Genomic DNA, 12,185 nt, shown 5'->3' on the forward strand with positions numbered 1-12,185 from the left:
CTGAAAGAAAAGAATTGTACCGTTTTGTGGAGATTACTAGTTTTGAATAGTGAGTTATTTGGTAGATTTCTGGGTTGGTTCTGCAAACAAGTTGTCAAAACTTCTCAAATCTTAAAAGTAAAAAATAAAAAGATGTTCTATTCAGACAAAAATTAAGATTGAACTTTATTTTTTAAAATGTATGAAAAATCAGCATTCATAATGATTAATGAGCCAAATTATATTTCAGGCCATCTACTTAAAAATATTTCACATTTATAAGATCAAAGCTAGTTAGCAGGTTTCACATTCAATTTGTATGCTTTTGGCTTAATTTTAAAATATTTTGTTAAAATTACTATTAACTTATAACTGAATTATTTTATTCTTTTTAAAAAATTATTAATTTTAATGAATGTTTACAGAGATTTTGGATTTCCATTCATTCATTGTTGCATTTTTCTCCTTGCCCATCCCTCCCCCCCGATTCGCTCTTCTCCTTGAAAAGTAAAAGACAAATTCTTTCATTGGTATACAATCCCTCACTGTACCACCTCCTCCTCCAGTACACTCCACTACGCAGACTTCATTCTGGACTCTTGTCATGACCATAATATCCAATCATATATCACTTTTAAACTGTTCTCTCCCTCATCTGTTTCAATGCAGTATACATGATTTATCCAGTTTTTCTCAGTCTCACCCCAACCCTGCTGTCAGTCCCCTTCTACAACAGTGGCACTATGCAATATTTGCCATTTTGTGACTGATATTGCACTCAGCATAATGGCCTCCAGGGTCATCCATTCTGAATAATACTGCCTGAGTTCCTTGTTTTTCAATGCAGCATAGTATTCCATTGTGTGAATATACCACAGCTTCTCTATCCATTCGTTTGTTAATGGGCATTTAGGTTGTTTCCAACTCTTTACAGTTGTGAACAAAGCTGCAATAAACATGGGTGTCCGTATATCTGCTGGGGTGACAGTTATGTGTTCTTTAGGGTATATTCCCAGTAGAGGAATTTCTGGGTAAAATGGTATTTCTATTTGCAGCTTTTTGAGAAAGTGCCCTACTGCCTTCCATAGTGGTTGCACCATTTTATTATCCCACCAGCAGTGAATAAGGGTTCTGGTTTCTCTATAACTTCGCCAGAATTTGTTGCTTGCTACACTGTTAAATTTTGCTATTCTTACTGAGGTGAGATGATATCTCATAGTGGTTTTTGAATTATTCTTTCTTTTTTAAAATTATTTTATTCTTTACTCACTCACTGACATCAAGCTGAAATCTATCACAACCCATAGTGAATCCTTCCCCACATTAGTTTCTGAGGCTGTAAAGCTTTTTTAAAAAACAGTTTGATTTTTTAAAAATTTTTTATTTTATCCTGGTTTCCTTACAAAGTTCATATATCAAGCTGTAAATCTTGACAGCAGAAGACTATCCATCTTTATCCAGGAACAGTTAGTAGATTTGAACCACTGACATTCTGGTTAGAAGGCTGATACATTATGCGCTATGCCACCAGACCTACTTGTCGATATTTAATGAGATGTTTATTGTGTTTTCCTAATAATTAATAACAAGAAACTTCAAATTTCTTATGAAAAAATATTTTATAATTATGATCAAAACAAAAATAACATTTATTCAATTCTAATTTGATCTTGATAAAGTAACCCCAAATTATAAATCAATATAGGAAACAGTGGAATTTTAAAATGTATGGGGCCTTAGAAAAAAAATACTGCAGTGGCTACTTTATACTTAAAAAATTTATCTTTTGGTGTTGTTTTCTGAGCCATTGAAAACATCTGATTTGGGGAAACCACATATTTTCTATGACGTAAAAATAGATTCAAAGTTTAAAGCCTTAGAAGACTTTAAACTAGGACATCCGACACAATTATGGTACTTAAGATTGTCAGAGTAAAAATTCACTGTCTAGCCATTTCTTTTTCATCTTTTTAGAAGTGTCTGTTATGTGTTCACTATGCAGTCTACAGACACTAGGTTATCCACTGAAGTAAAGCTGTTGTTGCTGTAGGTGCCACTGAGTCTAGTACAGCCCATAGTGACCCTATGATCATCAGATCTGATCCCCACCCTATCCTGTGCCATCCTCATCATGTCCACCATGCCAGAGCCACAGTTAGGTACTGTGTCAGTCCATCTCATTGAGAGTCTTACCTTCCTTTGCTGGCCTTACAGTTCTCAAAGCCCAATATCTTTTCCCAGAGATTGGCCTCTACTAACAAAATGCCCAAAGTATGTGAGATGAAATTTCATCACCCTTTCCTCTAAGGCGCATCCTGGCTGCATTCTTCCCAAGACATACTTGTCCATTCTCTTGGCAGTCTATGGGATATTTAGTGCCTTTCTCCAGCACCATAACTTAAAGTCATCAATTCTTCTTCTATCTTCTCTATTCACTGCCCAACTCTCAAATAGAAAGCAAGTAATTGAAAAGACTATGGCTTGGATTAGGTGCACCATAGTCTTTAAACTGACATCCTTGCTCTTCAGTACTTTAGAGCATTTACTGACTGCAGACTTTCCCAGTGTAACACATCATTTCATTTCCTGACTGCTGGTACCAAGGGTGTTGATTATGGATTCAAAGATTAAATCATTGACAATTTTTATCTCTTCCCAATCTGTCATGATGCTACCTACTAGCCCAGTGGTGAAGATTTTTGATATTTTGATGTTGAAGTGTAATCTATTCTGTAGCCTGTAGTCCTGGATCTTTTGCAGCAAGCTCTTCACATCCTCCTCACTTTCAACAAGCATAGTTGTGTCATCTGCCCAACGCAGGCTTTTGATGAGTCTTCCTTCTATCCTAAAGCCACATTCAATGAAAATACTGAATCTGTTATAGATACGTATCAGCAGAACAGTTCAATAATAATCACACATCCACACAGTGGATTTCTGTGCAAACTTAAAAAGAAAGTGGATACTTCTATGCCCAAGTATAGAACCTATGCCCAAAAAGAACCTTAGTGGTACAGTGGCTTAGCTAAAAATTATCAATTTGAATTCATCATCTGTTTTATGAGAAAGCAATGAGGCTGTCTCCTTAGAGATTATGGTTTGAAAACCATATCGGGCAGTTCTGCTCTGTTATGTGGTGTCATTTTCAATCAGATTCTATGGCAATGATTGTATTTATTGAAGCAAAGCTGCTGTCTTGTAGGTTAAGCACTTGGATACTAAGCAAAACTCTATTAGAATCTGCCAGCCACTCTCTGGAGAACGATGTAGCCATCTGCTTCCATAAAGATCACAACCTTTGAAACCCTATGAGGCATCTTTACTCCATCCTATGAGATATGGTAGGGAGCTCTGGTGACCTAGTGGCAAGAAGCTGCATTACAATCCTGAAAGCAGACAGTTCGAGGACACCAGCTATTCTACAGGAGAAGCATGGACAGTCTCTTCCTGTGTAATCAACTACCTTTGAAAACCCACCAAAGGGTCAGCTATGGGTCAGTTCCAATTCTATGGTACACAACAGCAAAAACATCATGAGATCTGGTGGTATAATGCCTAATGTATCAGTCTGCTAACCATAAGGCCAGCAGTTCAAATCTACCAGCCCTTCCATGGGAAAAAGATAGGCAATTCTCTGATAAAGATGTATAGCCTTGCTATCCGGTGGAAGCAACTTGTCACCAGTGAGATAGGATCACTAGAAGTCAAAACTGTCTTTAGTTTTATGTGTTATATGCATTGACATAGAACCCAAGAAAAGAATAATTTATAGAGCAGAGGCAAAGAAATCTGTGGGGGGAAAATGTCAGTAGTCGCTTAGAAAATCATTTGAGTGGTTGTATTAATTACTTTAATGGACTAGATAGATTCACTTTTTTATTCATTCTCTTCTATTTGATTTTTATATAAATATGCATTGTTTTAAATGGATTCTTTTTATTTTCAAAAGAAATGAATAGTGTAATGTGTCTCCCTTACCTACAGATCAAAATATTAATAGTGATTATTTCTGGGTGTGAAATTATGAATAGCATTTTTCTTCTTTTCCTCTCTAGATAATCTTTAGTATTTAATTTTTCTGCACAAGTATATGCAACTATATAATAAACAATAAATTTTAAAATATTTAGCACAGAAAACAGAATTCCTAGGAGAAGAAAGATACAGAGCCAAAGGACTGGAAAAGAGTGTGCCTGTAAAGACGTGGGGGTCAGAATAGTTCCCAAGCTTCATTAAGGGAAAAGCTTAAAATTAACTCTTCTTACTTACTAATCCCCCAAGACAAAAATGACTGCAGAGCACTGACAAAAAAGTCTGAAGTGATTGTGTGAACCCACTTCTTAAGCAGAATGAAAGTATAACATTCATTTTATTGTAAAGTTTACAATCAGTCTGATTTTTTAAAGCTCACAATTAAGAATTATTGGTCTTATTAGTGTTACATGCTTCAATATTCCATGCAAATTAAAACTCTAAGATAGATCTGACACTAATCTGTAACTTCACTAAACAAACATAATTTAATTATTGGATTTGCTTGGTTTGGTTTATTGTTTTTGTATTTTTGTTTTGGTTTGGTTTGGCTTTTTGGGTTTTTTTTTTTTTTACTTTCATGACCAAAATATTTTCTATTTTGACTTTTTAGTTGGTGGGTAATGTGGTTTTGGCAATACAATGCTCATTGAAGTAAAAGGAGACAATTTGAGGTACTAAAGATGTGGTAAAATTATGAGGAACACAGTGGTTCGAGACTCATTTCTTCAGATTTACATATTTATATAGGTCCTCTGAGAGGTTGAAATTATCAGTGAGTAATATAAACCCCATGGGTCACGAAATAGTTAAATACCTTTGAAATTAATAAAAAATTGAGTCATTTAGACTAAAAAACTGGGTAAATTTTGTAAAATGAACTTACTTTTGTAAATGAACTCAAAATAATTACTCATATGAATCAAAAAACCCATGAAAACTTGTGCACCACTATTGACCAGGACAGACTTGACTCTCCTGTGCCACCTCAGAACACCTCTTGTCGATCAGGGCATACAGGCAAACTTTGAAAAATCCGGGACAGAAACAGGTATGCTAAATTTTTTACTGGCATTTAATATGGTTTTATGTAAGAACTAGAAAGCCCTCTGAGAAAACACCAGACTATCTTTAGACTCTCTTATAAATATTTCAAGAAAGCATACCACTTTTTTGAAGGCACTAAATTTCTGCAGTAAACATTCATCCAGTCAAGAATCACTTAAGATTCTAACAGCCCCGACCAAAAGCAATCCAAGACTACATTCAATAACCTGGTTGTGGGAGATGAAGGGAGTTATTACAGTCCAATTAATAAGCAGTTTACCAGTAATGAACAACCCACAGTGTCACATAGAATTATACACAAGACAATCACATTTTTCTAGGGCACAGTAAATGCACAGTCAGATTCCTTGAGGAATAAGACTGAACATCACTAGCATTTATTACACACACACACAGAGAGAGAGAGAGAGAGGTGACAGGGACAACCCTACTATTTTATTTTCTCTTCAAAATAACAACGGTAATAAATGCACAAGTTCTGGTGGCCTAGTAGTAAGAATCTGCCTTGCAATCCCGAATGCTTGTGTTTTGGGTCCAAGAGTTGCTCTTTGGGAGAAGGATGATCAGTCTCCTCCTATGTGATTAACTGCCTCTGAAAACCCACTGGAGGATCAGCCATGGGTTGGTTCTGACTCGACAATACACAACAAGAACAAATGCACATAGTACAAAACTTAAAAAGGACAACATAGTATAGAATTAAAATCTTTCACTCATATTGGTTGAAATTCTCTATATATTTGCATCCTTTTCTGTACATAATACTCAGTTACATTGATTTGAAAATATAGTTCATGTTTAAGTTCACACACAAATGCTAGAGCTTGATGCCTGTATTCTGCTGCTTACTGGCTGTAAGACCGTGGGTGGCCAAGTTACTTAAAATCTGCCTAAATTCCTCATACTTTGGACATATTATCAGGAGAGGACAGTTCTTGGAAGAGATGAAGCCCCTCAGTGAGATAGATTAGCACAGTGTTAGCTCGCTATGAATCTTAATGTACTTAATGGCACTTAACAAATTTCTTATAAAAATAAATGGAAGTAAGAAAGCTCAGGTGGCCTTGTGGCAAAAAGCTGAGCTGCAATCCTGAAGGTGCGTGGTTCAAATCTACCAGATGCTCCACTAGAGAAGGAGGGGCAATCTCTTCCTGTGCCAGTGGGTATGCAAGAAAACAAACAAATGGAAATAAGTCACCAAAGCAAATACTTTCACTCTTCTATTTATCTTCATTGCAAATACCTTTTCTTTTAAATTTTTTTTATTTTAATAATTTTAATGAACATTTACAGAGATTTTTATTTCCATTTATTCATTGCTGCACTTCTCTCCCTGCCCAGCCCTCCCTCCCTCCCAGTTAGCTCCTCTCTTTGAAAAGTAAAAGAAACACTCCCTCCCTGGTACACAATCTCCCCGCACACCTCCCAGGCAAATACCTTTTTTAAAAGACACAAACAACAACTTTACACTTGTATTTCACCTGACGGGCTGTATAGGAATCATATTGGCCATATTTGTGGAAGAAATCGTTAGAGAAGCTCTATCAGCAGTCAGAACTAGGCCAGGGTCTGACTGTGGATCAGATCATCAATTACTCATATGCAAGTTCAAATTGAGGCTGAAGAAAATGAAAATAAGTCCAGAAGAACCAAGATATGATCTTGAATCAATTTCATCCGAATTTTAAGATCATCTCAGGACTAGGTTTTAGACATTGAACACCAATGATCAAAAATAGGATGAATTGTAGAATGATATCAAGGATATCATCCATGAAGAAAGCAAAAGATCATTACAAAAACATAGGAGAAAGACAGAATTGAAATGGATGTCAGAAGAGACTCTTAAAAATTTCTCTGAAGAAGCCAAAACAAAAGGAAAAGATGTCAAAGTAAAAGAGCTGAACAGACGGTTTCAAAGGACAGCTTGGGAGGACAAAGCAAAGTATTATAAAGGAATGTGCAGAGACCTAGAATTGATGAATAAAAAAGGAAGCACTTGCCCTGCATTTCCCAAGCCGAGAGAACTGAGAAACAAATGTAAGCCTCATGTTGTAATATTGAAAGATGCTATGGACAATGTATTGAATGACCTAGAAAGCATCAAAAGATGGAAGGAATACACAGAATCACTGTACCAGAAAGAACTGATGGACATTGAAAAATTTCAGAAAGTATTAAATGAACAAGAGCCAATGGTAATGAAGGAGAAAGTAGAAGCAGCATTGAAAGCACTGGCAAAAAATAAAGCCCCAAGAATCAGTGGGTTACCAATTGACTTGTTTCACTTAACATACACAGCATTGGATATGCTCACCAGTTTATGCCAGGAAATTTAGAGGACAGTGTGGCAAATGGATTGGAAATGGTCCATAATTGCTGCCATTTCTAACAAAGGTAATCCAACAGAATGGGGAAACTGTCGAACAATATCATTAATGTCACATACAACCAAAATACTGCTGAAGATTATTTATAAAGGCTAGCACAATACCTAGATAGGGAACTGCCAGAAATTCAAGCGGGATTTCGAAGAGGCTGTGGAACCAGGGACAATTGCTGGTGTTAGATGGATCCTGGCTGAAAGTAAGGAATACCAGAAGAATGTCTATTTGTGCTTTATTGACTGTGCAAAGACTTTTGACTGTGTGGATCATGACAAGTTGTGGCTGACACTGAGAAGAAAGGGAAACTAGATTGTGCTCATGTGGAGCCTAAACCTATACTTGGGCCTGTTGGGAGAACAGAGCTGGGGAACACGGCATGCTTTTAAATTAAGAAGGGAGTGTTTCAGGGTTGTATTCTCTCTCCATACCTATTTTTAATCTGTATGCTGAGCAAATTATTTGAGAAGCAGGACTCTATGAGGAGGAAAGTGGCATCAGGGTTGGAGGGAGACTCATCAATAACATGCATTATGCAGATGGCACAACCTTGCTTGCTGGAATTGAGGAGGACTTGAAGCACTTGTTGCAGAATTCAAGAAATGCAGCCTTCAGTATGGATCGCATCTCAATGTCAAGAAAACAAAGATTCTTAACCCCTGGACTGATAAGCAACATTATGGAGGATGAATGGAGAAGAGATTGAAAAGTATCAACAGCTTCATCTTGCTTGGATCCACACCCTTACTACCAGCAGACAGGAAATAAGGAGATGCTTTGCACTGGGAAAAATCTGCAATTGGGGACCTTTCCAAATTATTGAGGAGTAATGATGTCAGTTTAAGGACTAAAGCACGTCTGATTCAGGCCATTCCCTTTCTGATCACTTGATACGCGTCTGAAAGCTGGACAATGAATAAGGATGACAGAAGAAAAATTTGAGCTTTTGAGCTGTGGTGTTGGAGAAGAGCACTGAAAATCCTGTAAACAGACAAGAGAACAAACAGTCTTGGAAAGGGTGCAGCCAAAGTGCTCTTTATATTTTTTTCATTCTTTTTTTAAAAATTTTGTTTTATTCATTTTAATGAACATTTACAGAGATTTTGGATTTCCATTTATTCATTGTTGCACTTTTCTCCCTGCCTAGCCCTCCCCCCCACCCCCAATGTGCTCTTTAGAAGCAACAAGATGAGGCTTGGCCTCACATATTTTGGGCATGTTGCTAGGAAGGGCTGTTCTTTGGAGAAGGACATGATACTAGGAAGGGTGAAACGTCAGGAGAGGAAGACCCTCGACCAGGTGGATTGACACGGTGACTGCCTCAATGGGCTTTTGTGGGTCAGGAAGTGTGCGGATGGCACAGGATAGAATAGGGTTCAGACCTATTGTTCATATGGTCACTATGAGTCATATTCTACTCAACAACACCTAAAAGCAACAACAGCAATTTAAGTAGATTGATTTAATCCTACCCAGTGGCTCCAGGAAAGAATTACCTGGTGATCTATTTCTGCAAGTATTACTGCGAAGAAAACCCTATAGATTTTGTTTCAGATTTTATTTAAAATGAGGATACTAAGACTTATAAGATTATTGCAGCGGTTAAATGCTTAATAGCTGAAAAACATTCAGAATAGATATCACATGGTACATATTAACTTCCATTGCTCTTAAAACATGATGTTGGTGTTTTTATTGTATTTTATTAAATTGACAGATTAATGTTAGGAGAACTGACAGCTGTAAGTCCTGTCTTCTCATTTTAATATCACATTTTTTCGTGTATTTGAATATTCTTTTATGTCCACTTTCTTCAGATATTTGCCTAAGGATCTCTTTTTCCCCCCCTACAGATCTTTTTATAAGGATTCACATTCCCTACTCTATAATTCATCTTCCCCAGATACCTCCTCATCATATGGTTCCAATTCTTCTAATTCCTAGCTATTACTCCTCACTGCCCTGATCCATCTGTAGACATGGCTTACTCAAGACACCTAACTGGGAACCTTCACTATACCCGGTCCCTAATGTAGGGACATACTCTGTTTCTTTTAAATAATTAAGTGTCTCGATTACACATAAAGGCACTTGGATATATATTTTTTTTAAAAGACAGTTATTCTTGCCATTAAAATGTTCCCTGTTCAAGTATTTTTTTTTCCAGACATAAAGTCTGAGTTTGCAGAAAGTGTCTCGAGAAATCAGACCCCTCATTGAGATTTTATGCTTGAACCCTTTATCTGAGTTTTTGTGTCATGCACATTAAACAGTTGCTGAAAAGCATAGGTCCTTTAAAGTTCAGGAGGAAAGTGTTTATAAAGATCTAAGGCTGAGCTCAAGACAAAGCTATAGCCAGAGGCCTGGTTTCAAGAGAAGGAAGGAGTCGCCCACTAATCTGTCATGCTTCTGTCTAGGAGGATATTAAAGCCATCCTAGGCTCCTAAGTTTTGTGTTTACAGCCAGCCGCATGTCCAGCCACCGGGTCTACACCAGGCATCACATGCTCAGGGTTACACACCAAGCCCCCCTCATGTCACTTCATAGCTCCCTATTAAGTGCAGTGTGGTGAGCAATTAGACCATTGGCAACTGAGGGGGGAAAAGGGAGACAATGAAACCCTTATTATTAGTTAACCATGCTCCCAATCACTGCCTAATGTAATTAGAAGAAAGAAATACATCTTTAAAGGAGCAATTGAGCCTGCTGGGCAAGCCATTACAATGCTAGTTCTCTGTTGGCTCGCTTTTGTTATGACTTCCTGGTTACATTAAAGGTAGTTGAATTTTGAAACATTTGCTAAACTTTTCTAACAAAAAGACGTTTTTTAAAAAATAAATCCATGTAATAAGAGAAAGTTTTTCTTTTAAAAGAGGCTAGAAGAGGATAGGGATAGGTGTATATGCTCTGGTGATGAGGTTCATAGGGTATTTTACCAGTTAAACAAAAGGCTGCATATCCAGTGAATCTACCAGCTGTTCCATGGGAGGAAGAAGGTCAGTATTCTCCTGTTAAGTCTCCCAAACCTGATGGAGGGTGCCTGGTAGTCCAAAGTGACTTAAAGACAGTGGTTGAACGAAATATACATAGAGATAGGTGTATGTACATTGATATTTTATCAAGTCACCTTTAAAATCTTTGCCTTCAAAGAGAAACTTGGTTTCACCCTCTCCAAGACAGACTTGTTTGTTCTCTTGGCAGTCCATGGTATGTCCAAGACTCTTCTCCATCATCATAACTCATATATTCACACACATGTGCACACATGGGTTTTATTTATATCTTTATACAGAGAGAGAGAGAGAGAGAAATGTTAAAATTATCTAAAACTACAAAATACATTTGTGGTTGCTGGTATTATGGGCAATTCAACACCCTTCAGACACAAATGGCTGATTTAATGCAGATCCAGAGTTAACAGATCTAGAGAAATGCCTCATGTATCCTTGGGAAGACTACTATAAACAAGTGTATGGTTACCAGCAGAATGAAACTTTTCTTTTTGGACTTTGACAATAATTGGCCTAGACAAGCATTGGCAAACCAAGTGCAAACAAGAGGCCCAGTGACCCTGAGACTGTTGATGGAGCCCTCGTCCTGTGGCCACTGCTTTTATTCCAGCTCTCATCAGTAAGGACTTTATCTCTCATTCTTTTCTATGCACATATGTTTTTTCCAGATGATTGTAAGCTTAGAGTACAGGATCTCTTAACTTCTCTGAAAATGGAGCAGAACTTAATCAGCTATAAAAGAACTTGAGACATTTTCTTTTATCTGTGACTACCTGGGAAAAGTGACAGTCGCATGAGCACATGGAGAGGCTGATGAATCCTGGTAGACTGAGGGAAGGAATAGTCGAGAGGACAGATACTGCATTTCCATACACACAATAAGCTGGTAAAAGAGCGAAACAAAAATGAGCAAACAAAACACCATTGTTTTTGATTAGGTTTTTATTCATAGCACCCTCCATTGGTTTCCGAAGCGATAAAATTTTACAAAAAGAGATTGCCCATTTTCTTCCCCCTTGGAGCAGCTGGTAGAAGTGCCAGCCTTTTGGTCAACAGCCCAGTATGCTACACACTACACCTCCAGAGCTCTCAATTAAAGAAGAAGAAATGAACTTTGTCCCTAGGAAGGAAGAGACTATTTACGGGAAAGTTCTGGCAGGGGAGGTGAGAGTGTTACTATTCAGAATATAAGGAGGCAGCTTACATTTGCAATTTCAAGAAAATTAAAGGCAAAGAATAGATTTTCTATTTGACTAAGAAGTCAGGAGAAAGAACTAGCAAGTACATATGAAAGTTTGCAGAGTTAACGCTATCTACCAGTACTAGTACTAGTACCAATTAGTATTGCGATGTCATTCTGTATCAGCTAGGAGATGTCCACTTAAGCATGGCTGCTAACCGAAGGGTCTGATATTTGAACCCACATAGCAGTTCTGCGGGAGAAGGGCCGGGCAATCTCCTTTCATAAAGATTACAGCCTAGAAAGCTCTGTGGAGTAATTCTGTTCTGTCACATGGCATCACTACTGGGGAGGGGAAAAGGGGTCTGCTAGACAATACCCAAGAACAATACCAATATCATAAAAGAAATATTCTCCTCATTACTGACAAAACTAGTCAGGCAGTGCCTGAAGGGAATAAGAAGTGTGACTATTCGTGTCTTATTCTCTGTCTCTTCTCTCACTTTCTCTCTCTCTCTCTCTCTCTCTCTC

At 37.5% G+C, this 12,185-nt stretch overlaps 1 protein-coding gene across 3 annotated transcripts in view; it reads left to right on the forward strand.

The window, feature by feature from the left end:
- DLC1 (deleted in liver cancer 1) overlaps positions 1-12,185 on the forward strand; it is a 563,336-nt gene that overhangs the window by 486,538 nt on the left and 64,613 nt on the right. The window contains exon 5 of one of the 3 annotated variants that reach the window (XM_006893560.1): positions 11,740-11,755. The exons of the other annotated variants lie outside the window; for them this stretch is intronic. Coding sequence (XP_006893622.1) covers positions 11,740-11,755 — 16 coding nt within the window. The remainder of the gene's footprint in view (positions 1-11,739; positions 11,756-12,185) is intronic. 3 annotated transcript variants of the gene reach the window in all.

This window comes from Elephantulus edwardii, unplaced genomic scaffold, assembly GCF_000299155.1.
Source record: "Elephantulus edwardii isolate Elephantulus edwardi_28Jun2011 unplaced genomic scaffold, EleEdw1.0 scaffold00128, whole genome shotgun sequence".
Taxonomy (NCBI): Eukaryota; Metazoa; Chordata; class Mammalia; order Macroscelidea; family Macroscelididae; genus Elephantulus; species Elephantulus edwardii.